General features: G+C 47.0%; 1 protein-coding gene across 1 annotated transcript in view; it reads right to left on the bottom strand.

The window, feature by feature from the left end:
- Positions 1 to 2,076: 2,076 nt before the first annotated feature.
- LOC100386548 (supervillin-like) overlaps positions 2,077 to 17,417 on the bottom strand; it is a 40,890-nt gene continuing 25,549 nt past the window's right edge. Inside the window, 8 exon segments of the mRNA XM_078333092.1 lie at positions 2,077 to 2,255; positions 7,122 to 7,277; positions 12,023 to 12,299; positions 12,984 to 13,081; positions 13,084 to 13,124; positions 15,245 to 15,420; positions 16,637 to 16,782; positions 16,905 to 17,052. Of these exon segments, the coding sequence (XP_078189218.1) occupies positions 2,077 to 2,255; positions 7,122 to 7,277; positions 12,023 to 12,299; positions 12,984 to 13,081; positions 13,084 to 13,124; positions 15,245 to 15,420; positions 16,637 to 16,782; positions 16,905 to 17,052 (1,221 nt within the window).

The following is a 17,417-nucleotide window of genomic DNA, read 5'->3' as shown; positions in this document are numbered from 1 at the left end:
TCTCTGCTTGGTAATTCAGAAAGTTGAATAGATGATTATGAATCATCATCAAATGTGGCTAATTAAATATTTGATAAATAGAATTTAGCGCTTTTCATCTGCAGAGAGCTTTCCTGACATTAATTGAGCCAAAGAAAGGTAACACCTTCATTCTATAGATGGCAAAACTGGCAAAGGGAAGAGGTTTAAAGAAGCCAGCAAAATTTTAAAAAGTTAAAATGCGTGTGCATGCCGGCAGCGGGCAGGCGGAGCGGAGCCCAGCCTGAGAGGAACTGTGGTCCCCAGAATCCCCCTTGGGTAAGTACATGTCACTGGACAATTGATCACTGCTTGCATCAGGGCAATGGGAACGTTCCCAGGTCAGTCCGTTGTAGAGTTCAGGTTCCTTGAGCGGATGGAGCTGGAGTTGGCGCCTGGGGTCTTTGGAGGATGGTTTCGGCCCAGTACCGTTCCCAGTCCGTGCCTATGAGCGGAGGCTTCCCCTGCAGATCCTGACTGCGAGGCTAGAAGCGGCTCTGGAGTGGGAGCCGTGGCTTCTGTGGTCAGCAACAGCGCCCCCTGCTGACCACAGCCTTCCCTCGCGCGGCTGCCCCGCACCAGGTGCAAAGGTTTCTCCTTCGTCGCTTCCTATTTCCTTCCCTGGCCAGTCCCCGCATGTCCTTTCCTGGCTTCTCCAGCTGGAGGGAGGCAGCTGACAGGTTATGTCAAACATGATAGAAATCTGTTAGAGAGACGTTTGGATATTAACAGCAAACATCTCCCCCAACCCTATCAGCTGTGGATAAAATTCGTGTTAAAGAGGAAAGTTCTTCCCAGGCAGGTGTTGCTCCTCGGCTTCCGCTGGAATGGGTCTCTGACCAGCGCTGGGAGGATGAGGAAGAGCTGAAGGTCCGAGACCCTCCTCGGTAAAGGGCACAGCAGGTGCCTCTCGAGGCTGCCTGGGAGGATGTGATGAAATCACGCAGAGAAAGCAGCCGGTTTGGGCGCAACCTGCAATTCCTCTCCTGCCTTTCCCTAAAGCGCCCCCGTAAAGAAGGAGGTACTCTCGGGCCTCAGTTTACCTCCATTATTCAACAGTCATCAGGTACAGGGGAATGTGGATAGCCACATCCGGGTGCCCTCCTTAAATAGCCTCGCCATCCCCAGCTCTGTTGTCTCAGCCGAGTCTCGTAACTTTGTATAACGTGGTCTTTCGTTTGTGCCACGCCTAATCTGTCTCCCAGGGCCAAAGATTTTTTAAGAGTCGACAATTAAAAAATAATAATAATTTAAAATAGCAATATAAGATTCTGAAACTTTCCATATTTTCAATGCAACAGAACAATTTCGTTTTCCTAAGCAGCGTCTATGATCAAAGCAGCATTTGGTGGAGCTGCCTATGGTCACTGATGTCTACCAAAAAACGGCCCTCTCTGTAGGAAACCCAAGTCCACCATTTTCCACGCACCGTGTTGTTTGCTGGAGATTTCAGAAATATCTTTATATGGAGATCAGACAAGAGGAGGGTGTAATAGAGTCAGCACCTCTAGTGGTTTCCACATCAAGGTCTGAGATAGAAGTGCTGGCGCAGGGCACAGGCTACTATGAAGCCTGGCAGCCCTGGAAACACCCTGAGTCCCAATGAGGAGGGACGCCCTTGGCCTGGGACCCTGTGGACCAGAGGTATCAAGTCACAGGTGCTGTTGCTGGGTCATCCCCACATCTGAAGAGCCCCTTTGCCGGGGTCCCCTGGCCCGTCTATGTCCAAGTCCACTTTCCTTCTGTGCACCCTCACCTCAGCCTCAAGGCCCTACTTGCTCCACCCTCATCCTGACTGTGCCACATGTGGGAGACTGGACGTGCCTCTCCTCTCCCTCTCCTCCTTCCAGATCTTCTCTTCAGAGCTGATGGCTGAAGGACCCCTGTCTTGTTGCAGTGAGAAATCCTGCCAGCCCTTCAAATTTGATTCAGAAGACACCTTCTCCGGGAAGCCACCCTGATTCCTTCCCCTCCCTCCCACCTTCAGCCAGAAGTCCCCCCTCTGGACACAATTAGTTTCTTTGGGCTGTTGTAACAAAGTACCACAAACTGGGCTGCTTAAACAATAGAACCTTTATTGCCTGGCAGCTCTAGAAGGTGGAAGTCTGAGATCAAGGTGTAGACCAGGTTGGTTTCTTCTGAGGCCGCTCTTCTGGGCTTGCAGAGGCCGTCTTCTCCCCAGGCATCTGCACGTGGCCTTCCCTCTGTGCATGCCTGCCTCCACTTCCAAATTTTCCCTTGGTGTAAGGACACAGGCATATCAGATTAGGTCCACTCTGAAAACCTCATTTAGCTGAATGACCTGAGATTCTCTAAATAAGGTCACATTTTACGGTACTAGGGGTTAGGACTCCAATCTTTTCTGGGGGAGTGGGTATGGGGGAGAAAGTGGGGCACAATTCCACTCAGAACAGATTCTTGTTGCATTGTTATTATTATTTTTAGAGACAGGTCTCACCGTGTCACCCAGGCTGGAGTGCAGTGATGCAATCATAGCTCACTGCAGTCTTGAACCCCTGGGCTCAAGCGATCTTCCCACTCAGTCTCCCAAGTAGTTTGGACTACAGGTGTGCCCACCATGACCGGCTCATTTTTACATGTTTTTATAGAGAGGGGGTCTCACTATGTTGCCCAGGCCAGTCTCAAACTCCTGAGCTCAAACCATCCTCCTGTGTTGGCCTCCCAAAGTGCTGGTGTTACAGCGTGAGCCGCCACGCCTGGCCCTGCATCATTATTTATACATATGGTGAATTATCATTATTCTCCCCTCCCCAGGAATGCAGGCCCCTGGGGGATCAGAGCCTAGATATAGTCATATTTGTATTCTGTTGACCCTTAAATGAAGCACACACTCAATCACTACCTGAATGAACAAGTACTAAATGCAAGTATTCATGAATGAATGTGGACCACTGCAAATAATGAGGGGTCTGGAATGTGCAACATGATACTAGAAATAGACTTCAGCAGATGCTGTGGCCTCATGGTAACTGTATGTGAATCTGTGGAAAGATCCCATCCAACCAAAAGAAAAAAATCTTTCCCACTGGGACCTCAGATATCCTCACTGACAAACCATGCTCCGTCTCAAACAAAATTTTATTTTATTTGAGACGGAGTTTTGCTCTTGTTACCCAGGCTGGAGTGCAATGGTGCGATCTTGGCTCACCACAGCCTCCACCTCCTGGGTTCAGGCAATTCTCCTGCCTCAGCCTCCTGAGTAGCTGGGATTACAGGCACGTGCCACCATGCCCAGCTAATTTTTTGTATTTTTAGTAGAGACGGGGTTTCACCATGTTGACCAGGATGGTCTCGATCTCTTGACCTACTGATCCACCTGCCTCAGCCTCCCAAAGTGCTGGGATTACAGGTGTGAGCCACCGCGCCCGGCCAGCAGTTCCTGATTTTAATAACGGAATGGCCTCCTTCAGGAAGGAAGCACGGAGGGTGAGCGTGGAGGAAAAAAGGAGAGGTGGGGTCCTGCTGTGTCATTGTCTTTTAGGAGGAGCCCTGACACTCACCAAGTCCTGCGGTCCTAAATGCATTCTTCAGCTGTTTGCTTTCTTCATATGCAGAAACCACTGCTGAAAAATTATTGTTTTATTTTTCTTTGCTTCCATATGGGCTCCTGGTCAGTCATTGCTCAGTATTTCTTTTCTTTTCTTTCTTTCTTTCTTTGTTTTTGAGATAGGGTCTCACTTTGTTGTCCAGGCTGGAGTGCTGTGGTGCGATCACAGCTCAGTCACTGTAGCCTCAACCTCTTGGGCTCAAACAATCCTCCCACCTCAGCCTCCCTGGTAGCTGGGACTACAGGCATGTGGCACCACACCTGGATAATTTTTTAAATTTTTGTTAAAAACAGGGCCTCACTATGTTGCCCAGGCTGGTGTCAAACTCCTGGGCTCAATCCCTCCTCCCACTATGGCCTCCCAGACCACTGTAATTACAGGCATGAGCCACTGCACCCAGCTAATATTTCTTCACCCTTATGGAGCTAACAAATCATGTTCAAGCACGGTGTTCGGATGGTAAAGTTGGACTTAATTCAGTGAGATTTAATTGTCAATGTCCAAATAATACAAAATCAGTTTCAATATATCCCTTAAGAGACTTCCAGAACCCCATGGCATCAGATATGAAGAACAATCCCCGCAGCTCTGCTGAGACTGTGAGGGTTCTGGGGCTGAGAGTCCTCTGCACTGTCTTTCTATTGGCTTGCATTCGCTCTGCTCCTGTGGCCTCCTTTTCAATCTCAGCTGCATGACAGAAAAGCTCAGTAGAGACCAGTTCCGTATTAGAACTGAGGGATGCTGGTCTGTTCATCTTTCTTCTCTATTAATCCCTAAGGGTCAGCTTTAGACACTGTGAGACCAGTGGGGCATTTCCACACAGGTGCAGCACTCCCAGCGCATCCATGGGACTGATGGGAGGAACGGAAGCCTCCGACGCTTTCCCCTGGTAGGTCCATCTTTCTGATCTCATCCTGGGGCGGGGGGGAGGGGCATCCATCGTCAGTCACCTGAAGCAGCCCAACAGCCTTTCTCTGGTGAAAAGAACAAATGCGTGCGATGCAATGTATTTACTTTTCAAAAGGAGGAAGGCTTCTTTGGGCCAAATGCCGTTCCAATATAGTTAATTCTCGGTTATTTGCATTTGAATTATCTTGATGTTTCTGCATCTGAATTACCGTGATACTTTGAAAATAGAGCACTGTACTTTAAGAGACAGGTCCTGCTCTGTTGCTCTGGGTGGAGTGCAATGTCAGGATCACAGCTTACTGCAGCCTCCACCTCCTGGGTCCAAGCGATTCTCCCTCCTCAGCCTCTCAAAGCGCTGCTGTTCCAGGCATGCGCCGCTGCGCCCGGACCTGCACCGGAACTCTTCATTGCCTTCTCGGTAATTGTTCCCCGTTATTAGTGGCTACGCAAGTTCAGAAAGGATTTGCACAGAGGCCTGTTTCAAAACTTCTGTGCTTTATTCTGGATCTCAGATCAAGAAAGGCCTGTGAATCCCCTCACTTTTTAAAACACTGATTTAGTATCTTCTCAGATACAGACCTTTTATGATTTTTTAAAAAAATAGTTCTAAAAGGAAGTCACATGACACAATTATTATGCCTAAGTTAACAGTGGATAAAAGGCTTTTCTGTAAACAATCCCAGTAATAAATATCATGAACTCAAAAAAAAAAAAAAAAAAAGACCTGTGAAAATGACGCCAAATTCTCTCAGAAGTAGGTTACAGGTCCTGCTCTGGTGCAGTGGCAGGGTGGGGCACTAAGTTCTGCAGTTTCGGGCAAATGTGCTGTGACCCAGTGTGTTCAACTAAGGCTAACAGGGAATAGGGAGGGGCTCTAAGAACTCACAGTAGGGCTGCAGAACACCTTCAAACCCATGGATTTGTCTTTTAAGAACGTATGCCCTTGCGAGGAGTTTTCTAATTCATTTTTAAGTTTTCTAGATGTCTTATCCATATACTTCTTTTTTTTTTTTTAAAGGCACTGGGATCCTGAAATTGAAATGTAGATAGAGTTTTGGGGTAAAGAACCTCTGTTGAGACCAGGCATGGTGGCTCACACCTGTAATCCCAGCACTTTGGGAGGCTGAGGTAGGCAGATCACCTGAGGTCAGGAGTTTGAGAACAGCCTTGCCAACATGGTGAAACCCTGTCTCTACTAAAAATACAAAAAATTAGCCAGGTATGGTGGAGGGCGCCTGTAGTCCCAGCTACTCAGGAGACTGAAGCAGGAGAATTGCTTGAACCTGGGAGACAGAGGTTACAGTGAGCCAAGGTGGTGCCATTGCACTCCAGTGTGGGCAACAAGAACAAGACTCCATCTGAAAAAAAAAAAAAACTTCTGTTGAGTATGATTTGCAAAAATATGTCTTCAATATAGTACTGAGTACTAGTTTTATGGCAAATAGCTCTTTATTTAATCTTATGACCTCGTATAAAATCTTGCCCTAAGTTCAAATGTATAGCCATTAATATTTAATGACAAAATATTGGTGCTAAGTTATAATTTACCTCCCCCCCAAAAAAATTCCAGAAGGGAACATGCTTGGAATTCTATGTGAAGCAATCAACTAATTGTTGTGTTTATTCTGATGCTTTTATTTCCAAAAGCACAGGAAGAAAGTTCCATATCACAAAATGATATGTAATGTTTACAACAAGTATTAGAAATTGACATGTTTTTATTCTGGTTATTTGAGGGTAAAATTGTAGATAATGTTCCAAACCATCATGGAAGCTGCAGAGCAAACTGTTCTGTATATAAACTGTACATAAAACAAGGCACTATACATTTTTGGGGCGATATTAAGGTAGAAAGGTTGATTCGCATAGATTCTCCAGAGTCCAGGCCATTAAGTAGAAATTCTTTGTTCATTTTAGCACCGGAAGCAGTACTCAGAACAAGTCACACCTAACGCTGCAGGAAACGTTTCCAAACGTGTGTGAAGATACGTATTGGTGGCAGAGCTCATTCCACAGAAGCAACTCCAACTACCTTTTCATATTATTTTGACACCAAAACAAATCTCGAAAGTGAATGAATACATATTGCTTTGCTAAATACATATTTGACTTATATTGTGTTTATATAAATATATATATATATTTTAGAATCCACAAACTATCAAAATAACACTTTATAAAGAGAACTGCTTCAAAAAAGGCATTGTCTAGCTGGAACAAGAAGGCAGTGCTATCTATAGCAGCTGCGGCTTAAGTGCACATAACAATACTTTTATTAATTCTGATAACCTGCTGAACAGCGGAAAGAAGTTTCCAAACACTTTCCTTGAACATTTACAAAATACACAACTCCAGCTCTACCACTGTGGTGCTCAACCTGTTCTTAGCAGACGTCTTTGGGTGGGTTAAGTAACTGAGCCTCGTTCCTTATGCTATAATGTGTGGCTGATTTCACCCTCCTTCCTTCTGGTGTAGAGATGCGGATGAAATAGCATAAGCACATATTGTTCTGGGTGTTCTGGGAGTGTACGTGGCAAAGAGAAGCTGCTTAATGAATAAAATCAAAAGGCTTCCTGGAAGGTGTGCCTTCTGCTGCTCAGCGTAGCTGCCTCCTGCAAGGCTTACCTGGTTGGGGCGCGCTGTACAGATCTTCCTGCAGGAAGGGCATGGAACTGACCACAGAGGGGGCTCGGGCGGGATACACGAACTTGGTGGCTACGAAATCCCCAGAGGAGCTGCTGAGGATGAACAGGTGAGGTGCGAAGTTAAAACTTCCAGGATCTTTGAAAGAAAAGAGAACAAAGCTGAAGATACCATATGCATTAAATTCTAGATGAAGAATGAGTGTAAAATATGAGATAATTCAAAGCATTGTGTAAACATAGGTAGAATTTATCTGAGCTTCGAAGTACAGAAGACCTGTTAAATTCTAACAGTAAAAGAACTGGCCAGGCTTGGTGGCCAGTAAACCCAGTACTTTAGAAGGCCGAGGCAGGCTGATCACTTGAGGCCAAAAGTTTAAGACCAGCCTGGCCAACCTGGTGAAACCCCATCTTTACTAAAAATACAAAAATTAGCCAGGCATGGTGGCACATGCTTGTAGTCCCAGCTACTCTGGAGGCTGAGGCAGGAGAACCGCTGGAACCTGGGAGGCAGAGACTGCAGTGAGTGGAGATAGCACCACTGCACTCCAGCCTGGATGACAGAGCAAGACTCTGTAACAAAACAAACAAACAAAACTGGAGTCTCTGGTTCTATATCATCGCAACTTTTCCCAGCTCCAATCCCATATCCAACATTACAACTGTATTAACGTTTGAAGGGAAAAAGAAAACTCATTTTAGTTCCTAAAAGTTCAGGGGTCATATTTACTTGACTTTTTTTGGCTGTTTGTTTGGTAAAGTATCTGTAACATGGGTTTTATAAATGATTCTAATAATTTCTTAAATTAGTTTCACTAAAAACAGCCTTCCCTACCATCCACTGTGGATCTGAACTGGTTACGTTTGTGTGTTTTTTGAGAGGGCAAAATGAAGTAGGAACCATCAATGACTACATTATAAATACCTATAGTTCATTTGGAAGCCATGCAACTGGAATTTCTGCTAACTTAGCAAAAAATGTTGCCTTTGATTAGCAATCCTATTCCTCAAAGTAGTGAAAATATGTTGCACCAACTAGATGACTGGGGAAAGGCATGTTTCAAATAGATCATAACAGTTTATGAAGACCCAAACAGCTTTTAGCACTCAAGTACATTGTGTAAATATACATTCACAGTTGAATAAAACATCATGTCCTAACACTCTAAATAGACCCGAGCATATATACCCACAATTGTATTTATTTTTAAAATTTTTCTTTTCTTTTTAAAAGACGGAGTTTTGCTCTTGTTGCAATGGCGCGACCTCGGCTCACCGCAACCTCCGCCCCCTGGGTTCAGGCAATTCTCCTGCCTCAGCCTCCTGAGTAGCTGGGATTACAGGCACGCGCCACCATGCCCAGCTAATTTTTGTATTTTTGGTAGAGACGGGGTTTCACCATGTTGACCAGGATGGTCTCGATCTCTTGACCTCGTGATCCATCTGCCTCGGTCTCCCAAAGTGCTGGGTTTATAGGCTGAGCCACCACGCCCAGCCAAAAGCATTTTTTTTTTTTTTTTTTTTTTTGAGATGGTGTCTAGCTCTGTCACCAGGCTGGAGCGCAGTGGCACAATCTCAGCTCACTGCAACCTCCGCCTCCCGGTTCACGTGATTCTTCCACCTCAACGTCCCGAGTAGCTGGAACTACAAGCGCGCACCAGCACGCCAGGCTAATTTTTGTTGTTGTTGTTTTTTTAGTAGATACAGGGTTTCACCATGTCAGTCAGGATGGTCTGGATCTCTTGACCTCATGATCCTTCCCTCCTTGGCTTCCCAAGTGCTGGGATTACAGGCGTGAGTCACCGCGCGCGGCCTGAAACTATTTTTATTTTAGAGACAAGGTCTTGCTCTGCTGCTCAGGTAGAGCAGTGGAGTGCAGTGGTATGACCATAGCTCACTGCAGCCTTGAACTCCTGGGCTCAAGTGATTCTCCTGCCTCAGCCTTCCAAAGTGCTGGGACTACAGGCGGATGCCACTATGTCGGGCTGATTTTTTAATTTTTTGTACAGAAGAGGTTTTATTATGTTGCCCAGAGTAGTCTTAGACACCTGGCCTTAAGTGATCCTCCCACCTCAGCTTCCCAAAACTCAGGGATTACAGGTGTATGCCTAGAATTTTATTTCTTTAAAGATATTTTACAAAACAGGCATTTCACTATTTTTCCTTACAGTTTTCCTGCACGTATCTAAATGTAGTCCTATATACAAATTAATTTTTCATCTCTGTATCCATTTTTAATTTTAACAATGTAAAGATTAAATTTTTAGTGGCAAGGACTTATGGGCTATTCTTTTTCACTGCTTTGATCAGTTGCCTAAACTGTAATACAAAAATCAGCTGGGCATGGAGGCAGGTGCCTGTAATCACAGCTACTCGGGAGGCTGAGGTAGAAAGAACTGCTTGAACCCAGGAGATGAAGGTTGCAGTGAGCCGAGATCACACCACTGCACTCCAGCCTGGGCGACAGAGCGAGATGCTCTGTCAAAATAAATAAATAAATGAAGTGTGGACATGTTACCCATCAAAGCAATTTCAAGAGTGAGTTTGGTGCCGGGAGTGCTCGTTAGGAAGAACAGAAAACAGAGGTGTAAAGACTGCTCATGTTAATTATTCTCGCACCAGAGCCACCTCTAATTTATAGGAATTAAGCCTCTGTCACGCCCTGGGGAAGCCTGGCTCAGCATTCCTGGCACCAGGAGCATCTGTCTCCTGACCCTGCTGGGGTGCGAGCAACCCTGCCCTGCAGGCACTGGGCCAGGACACTGACCGTAGCAGGCTGGCTGGCATTGGCCAAGCAGAGGCTGTACCATCTGCACAACCACTGCTTTTTGCTGACCTCCCAGAAGTGCTCCCTGAGCTCTGACTCAGTCTTGTTTGCAGGTGTGGCCCTTGTGGGTGCAAGTGATGGAGGAACCAGACTAGTGTCACCAAGGGGCCAGAGCTTCTGCATTGGCTACGGAGTCACTGCAAGTGCCATCGGAGTCACCACAAGTGCCATCAGGCTGTGCTTCCCAGCTGCTGGAGGGACAGTCTGGAATCTGAATGCTCCCTACTCTATCCTAATTCTCTAAAGCTGGACTTTTTAAAGTTTTAAGTCTGCTGGAAAGAAAGGTGGGGGAGGAGGGAGGGAGGGAGGGAGGGAGAGAGGGAGGGAGGGAAGAAAGGAAGAAAGAAGGAAAGAAAGAAAGGAAGAAAATACCTGGTGACAGAGTGAGACCCTGTTAAGGAAGGGGAGGGGAGGAGAAGAGGAGGAGAGGGGAGAGGGGGAAGGGGCAGAGGGGGAGGGGAAGGGAGGGGAGGGGAAGGGAGGGGAGGGGAGGGAAGGGAAGGGAGTCCCTCCCACTGGGGGTCTTTGTCTGCCACCCCACTACTCCCTGGAAGGAGAGACAGGAGCTGCCTGGGCCCTGGAAGATCCCATTCCTGCTGTTTAAGGAGCCCCTGGAGTTTGGTGTGCTCAGCAGCCAGCCTCAAGTCGCCTTGCTGCTGGTTCAACCCTGACCTGCTCCCTGTCTGGTGACTGGGCTCTTCGGCCCCTCCTTGTAGCCAGACTCGCAGCTCCCCACATCCTGTGCTGGAGCCCCCTCTGACTCCCTGCCCACAGAGTGGGTTAACAGCATGGTTGGGTTTGGAAAGAGGGCACCTGGATGTGAGTGTCGACCTCAGCTCTCTGCTAGCTGTGTGGCTTCAGGCAGGTTCCTTGATCTTACTGTCCTGGTCCTCATCTGAGAAATTAGCATCACAACAGAACCAGTCTCAGGGAGCCCGGGAGGCCCTCAGCTAGAGGCAAGTAAAGATCCAGCATCTTGCCCCAGGGGGTGGGGGGAACCTCTGGGCCACAACCGGGCTCTGCACAGCACACAACCCCACCGCCCAGTGCCCAGCAAGGTCGCCTGCTGGCTGTTCCTGCACTTGCTCTATGTCATTGATACCATGTGCGTCTTGGAGATAGGACCTGAAATATTTACTTGGCCCCTACAAAAAGTGTCTCCCATAGAGTAGGTGCTCAGGGAATGCCAGCTGATGCACAGACGCATCTTGTGTAAATCAGGAAATAAATCACGTGGTTCCTTGCCTGCAGGTGTCTGATCAGCCTGTGCCTCCTGTGGCGCCGGGGTGGGCGCACCTGCACAGCAAGGGGGCTGTAAAGAGGCCAAAAGACTCTGCTGAGTTGACGTCACAGAGCTGCGACCTGCATGCTGTCCTAAGTGGGAGGGGTGAGGAGCACTGCAGGAAGGCTCCTCCTTGGCAAAGACCTGGATGGTTTCTCCAGAGTTCACCTGACTCCCCCGCCCCCAGCTTCAAGCATCCAGGTGAGTGCTTTGCAATCGGGCACGTCACAAACAGGAATCCGGGAGAGTTTAGACTGTACTAAACCAGACCTACAAAGGCCACCCGTGCGCTCAGCCTTGGGAGAAACAGCCTCTTACTTTTCAAATCAACCTTGTGTGCGTGTATTTACTGTAACGTTACAGCACCATTTGGCTCCAGCTTTAAATCACAAAGATATTCTCTACTTAATGACTTTAATTGAAGCAGCACACACGCACATGAGAAATATCATTTAGAGGCCAATCATCGCTTTCCCAGAACAGCTCTGGGGACAGGGACAGGGAGGGAGAGAGGGAGCCAGGAAGCCTTGACGTGCAAGTCAATTTCTACAGGTGAACACCAGCGGCCTTAGCAAGGCTAAGCGGTTAGGGATTCGGCCTTACTCCTTTTCTCCTCTGTGGTTTACTAAGTGGCTCTCAAAGACACATGACCGGAGTGCCCCACTGCACGCCCGCACACAGCAGAGGGCACCACAGGGCGTGCTGGGGAAGCTGACTCCCGCAAGGTTGCCAGCCAGCCTCTTTCAACTGGAAGAAACCACAAGCGCTCACTAACCTGCCGTGCTCACCATGAACTTCCACTTGACCACATAGGCGCACCCCTCGTGGAACTGCCCGATGCTCTGTTTGGGGAGCCTGCTATAGTCGAATTCCAGGATGTGCCACACATCCACGGAGACACTGGTGATCTCAAACTACCTCCTGTCGTGCCCTTCCACCAGGCCATAGCCGCGGCCGACGTTCACCCCGTCGAGGATGGTGCCTGCTGTCGTCTGGGGCATGGACACCATCCGCGTCACGTCGTACGGCTTGACATCGGCCCTGGGGTCTTCCTACAGGGGAACATGAAGGTTGCCTGTTTCCACAGCCATTCCTTGTCACACTCAACACTGCTTCAGCCGTTCATGGGACAGCATAAAAATACAGCTTCCACACTGTGTCCCAGGATGCTTAGCTGCAGTGAGGGAAAGGCTGCAGTTCCAGGAAGACTCTGGGAGGTCTGAACAACCATTGCCACAACAGTACATGGATGCCCAAGAACAGGTGCAAACCAGACTCTTCACCTCCCGGAGTCAGGCTAGAACTGGAGGCCAGTCTGCTGTTCTACTCGTGAGTCCGGGGAAGGCTTCCTAGCTTTAAGGGTGTGTGTGTTTGTTTTTTTAATTAAAGTATTTTAGTTGACATATTTCATGTGCTGATACTGGCATCTGTTTTATGGGGAGGGGGTGAGGGAAGGAGGGAGCAGAGGGAGGGTTGGGAGATGTTGGCCAACAGCGCAGAGTGACAATCAGCGAGGAACGAGCTGCTTTTCTACGGCACAATAGGCCACTGTCCCCAACACTGTATTGCATATTTCAGAACAGCTAGAAGAGAGGATTTGAATGTTCTCACCACAAAGAATTGATAAATCTGAGGTGACGGTCATGCGAACCACCTGATTTGATCATTTTACCTCAAGGCCACTTTTGCTGGGACCCGAACCAAGCCCCGAGGCTGAGACCTGGTCGCCGGGATACCTTGTGCTGGGCAAGCTCCCCGGGGTTCTTCTCATGCGGTCGCTTCAGTTCCGTCCAATCCAGAAACTTCTCTTTGAACAAAATCGTCTCGTTGTGTTAAGTCTCCCAAATATTGCCCACTCGGGCCGCCCCTGTCCTTTTCTGCAGGGTGGGGGTTGGGGGGTTGGGACAATAAACAAGAAAAGAACCGAGATTAAGCCAAGTTAAACAAAGGAACCTAAAACACAGCAGCTACTGGAAAAAACCTCAAAACACATAAGTGGTATATAGAACAAATGGTTTATTTTCCTGCATTTTACCAAATAATGACATTTTGTTATTTTAGTCTGAAGTTTTGCAAACCTTTGCATCCATGGAGTTTTTGATGTGCCTGAATGTGACAATGTGACATGAACCATGTCAGGACTAGACTTTTCTTACATTCTAGCAAGTTCTTATTTTTTTGAGACAGAGTTTCGCTGTTGTTACCCAGGCTTGAGTGCAATGGCGCGATCTCGGCTCACCGCAACCTCCACCTCCTGGGTTCAAGCAATTCTCCTGCCTCAGCCTCCCGAGTAGCTGGGATTACGGGCACACGCCACCATGCCCAGCTAATTTTTGTATTTTTAGTAGAGACGGGGTTTCACCATGTTGACCAGGATGGTCTCGATCTCTTGACCTCGTGATCCACCCACCTCGGCCTCCCAAAGTGCTGGGATTACAAGCGTGAGCCACCGCGCTCGGCCTCTTTTTTGTTTGTTTGTTTTTTGAGATAAGGTCTTGCTTGGTCGCCCAGGCTGAAGTGCCGTCGCACAATCATAGCTCACTGCAGCCTCAAACTCCTGGGCTGGAGTGACCCTCCTGCCTCAGCCTCTGGAAATGCTGGAACTGCAGTTATGTGCCACCACACCTGGCTAATTTTTTAATAGAGACCAGGTCTCACTACGTTGCCCAGGCTGTCTTGCACTTCTGGCTTCAAGCAGTCCTCCCACCTCAGCCTCCCAAAGTGCTGGGATTACAGGCGTGGGCTCCTGTATCTGGCCACATTCTAGCAAATTCTTGTCCTTAGGATGCTCTGGGTGGCATGCCGAGTGGGGATTTCAGCAATGGCAGGAGCTGCGGGCAAACCTTACTCATCATCTAATCTATGCCACCCATCACCTGCAGACACTCACCAAGTTTCCCTTCAATTAATTAACAGATGTAGGGAAGAGGCAGCTCCCCCCGCCTCAATTCTCTACTATTTTATGTCATGTTACAGCTAAGCTCTCCAGAGCACAGATTCTCCTGTCACTAAAATGGACACACTCATAGATCACAAAGTGCGTTTTGCACACTTATTTCTAGGCCACTGGCCAGGGCAGCAGCTGGGGGAGCAGAGAGAGACAGGAAAGACAATAGCACAGCCCCACCTGGAGCTCTTGTGCGGGCTTGGGATTTTAGAATTTGCTCTGTATCCAAGGACACAGGTAATTTAGAAAAAGGTAGAGCTGAGGGCCATAATCCCAGAACTCTGGGAGGCCGAGGTGGACAGATCACCTGAGGTTAGGAGTTCAAGACCATCCCGGCCAACATAGTGGAATCATTTAATTTCTAATCTATTATAATGCCACACATAGTTAAAAAGCACTACTTTCTTTTTGGTCTGATAGTTAAAAAAACAATCCTTTGCCTGTAGGAATTCTTTGTTTCATAATCATAATTTTAGAGGTTTCGCGTATTCTATTGAATTGCCAAAATGACTTTAAGAGTCCAGTACATGCGGGAAATATTAAAATCACAGTCATTATTTTAATGCCATCTCCTCCCCTCTTCCCTTCCCAAAAGGTGTAAAGGCATCAACATCATCCGCTGCCAGATAAATCCTGGAATTTCAGGGCGATGCTGGGAAGGTGTGAATTAGAAGAAGCACATTGCTTCTGCACCTTCATATCGGTGACTGAATTCCAGCTGGGGAAGCGTTTCACATCCGCATGTGATTTGTTTAAACAATTGCTGTTCATCTGCCACGGCAGCACCTGGAGTGCCACAGGTGGGAACTTGCAGCATCTCCTGCTCACTTCAAGAAATCAACTATCACATAACCTCTTCCAGAAGACTACAGCATCCATATTTCTGCAGTAGTTGGATAAAAGTGAAAGAAGTGCCTTCTGTGAATATTCACGGTCCACTGCATATAATCATTTATGAAAACTGAACCCTATAAAGAGCAAGAGTAGAGGACTGCGGTGAGAACAGAGGGATCGAATGGAATCTGCCATCCTGGGCGGCGGCAGGAGTACCTGGGGATAAGCGGATTGCATTCTCCAGGATCCAGTGGGTTGATGTCACAGTTCTCATAGTCAAATGTTCCATTCCATAAGTGCTTTGCCAGCTGAAATGCTATTTTTCGTTGTGCTAACATGACCTCCTTCCCATGCCACACGTAAACTTCACTACCAAAATCAAACACCAGTACCTGGGAGAAACGGCACAAAAGAATTTGTTAACTTCAAGAATATGCAACAGTTGAATCAGGGTCTCTGTTAACAGAGAGTCAAACGCAGGAAGACAGAAATCCTAATGGAGCAACCAGTACAGACACAAAAAGGCCATGAGATCTCAGCTGGTACTGCCCCACCAAGCCAGCCTCTGCCCCGGGGGCGTGATTCCTTCTCCCAGTGTCCTAAGTGGCCGAGATAATGTTCCCTCCTCTTGTGATCCACAAGAGTTGTGTAAGCACATCTTCCTATGTTCTTTCCTTCCTCCCCCTCCCCTGTTCCTCCCTCTCTCGTGCTCACTCTTTCACTTAATATATACACAGAGGCTCCTTCACACACCAGGCACTCGGGTCCAGTGGTGTCTTCTCTCCTGTACACAATTCCAAGATCCTTAAGGGCAGGGATCAGATCGCAGCAATACACAGAGGAGGGGTTGATTACTAAGTGTTTGCTGAGTGAATACCTGAACATAGCACTAGTTCTTATTTTCATGGTTTGTTTTATTCTTTCTCTTAGAATGATTTCTCCCTTCATTTCCAGCAATTCAAATTTTGCTTAACTCTAAACTCAGCTCGATTTCACTTTCTGTGTAAAATTATTCCTGAAGATTTCTTTTTCTGTGACTTTTTTCCCATGTAAATGCCCATACATATCACACAGCCACCCTTGCTCCAGATGACATTCCTCCTAAGACTCTTCTGTCCAGTTACACTGAAGGGCCTTGTGTCTTCCACCTTCTCGACACTTAGCAGACTTAATGGGACTGGAAGTGTATGTGATTAACCAATATTTACTGGTGTGACAGGACAAAGGCAGCACATTAGTTGGCAAGTCCACAAATTATACATACATGCATCTATTATTCCTCAAACTTAAGGACTGAAAAATATTTTAGTTAATGTTTATGCAAAGTGCAAGAGATAGGGCTAAGTAATATTTACATTTTGTGTAAGGTATAAAAGCTTTTAAAGATCCATGCAGTCTCTGAACAATATTCTGGATTCCTTATTAGCATTTAAGATTTCAGTAATGATTTGAAATCACAAATATCCTTTAAAAAGCTGTAAATGATCTACAGTGGGAACTGACACTGGCTAACCTTTATTAGAAACTTGCTATCTAATTTCCTGGGCAGCCTGTGCCGAGTGCTTTTGATGTACTTTGTCATTGAAGGGCAGAGCCCACGGACTGTACCTCTTTGGGCTGCAGAAGGGAGCACTTTGGAATTTTCCCCCAGTAGTCATCATCAGGCACAAGTTCGTCATCCATGAGGCGGTAAATGCAGTTAGTTTCTATTATGGCTGCTTCATAGAGTTCATCTTCTTTTGGGTCTCCAGCAGCTTAGGGATAAGAACAGGAGAGCATCACATTTTCCATTGCAAAGTAGCTGGTTTAGAAGGAGTTAAGGGAGAAGAAAAGAGATTCACGCCTAGTCAATCTCTGAAGTACAATAAAGTCTTACACTGGTAACTGGTTTGGCCACCCAGAAGCTTCCAGAAGTCTTTGGCTGCATGAGTGTGTGTATTAATTCCTTCTTCAATGGTTTGGATGTAAGTAGCTCTACAACCAAGTTCCCTCTTTGTCTGAATTAAAGCTGCAAGTTCTGAGGCCTAAAAAAAGAGAGGAACGCATTACCTGGGTAGAAAAGCCCTTGGCTAGACAGAGCAGCACAGTCAAAACCAGAGAGGAGAAACTGCGCCTGAAAGGAAGGCCTGTGACCACGGGGGTGGGTGGATGCTGGTTACTGAGTATTTTCAGTGACCTCAAGAACATGTAACTGAAAGCTTCAATTCTTTAGAGCAATAGTTCTCCATCTCAATAGGTCACATGTGACGCTTTTAAGAAATACTCATTCTTTGGGCTTTACCCCATGACATTCTCATTCAATAGGTCTATGGAGGAACTTCAGAGCGACCTGAGATAAAGGTCTTCAAAGAGGGGCCAGTTCCTTTTCTTACGCAGGAGTAAGAAGGAA

Source organism: Callithrix jacchus, chromosome 7 (genome assembly GCF_049354715.1).
Source record: "Callithrix jacchus isolate 240 chromosome 7, calJac240_pri, whole genome shotgun sequence".
Classification (NCBI taxonomy): domain Eukaryota; kingdom Metazoa; phylum Chordata; class Mammalia; order Primates; family Cebidae; genus Callithrix; species Callithrix jacchus.
Note: the sequence above shows the minus strand (reverse complement) of the source record. Positions and strands in the feature narration are given on the sequence as shown.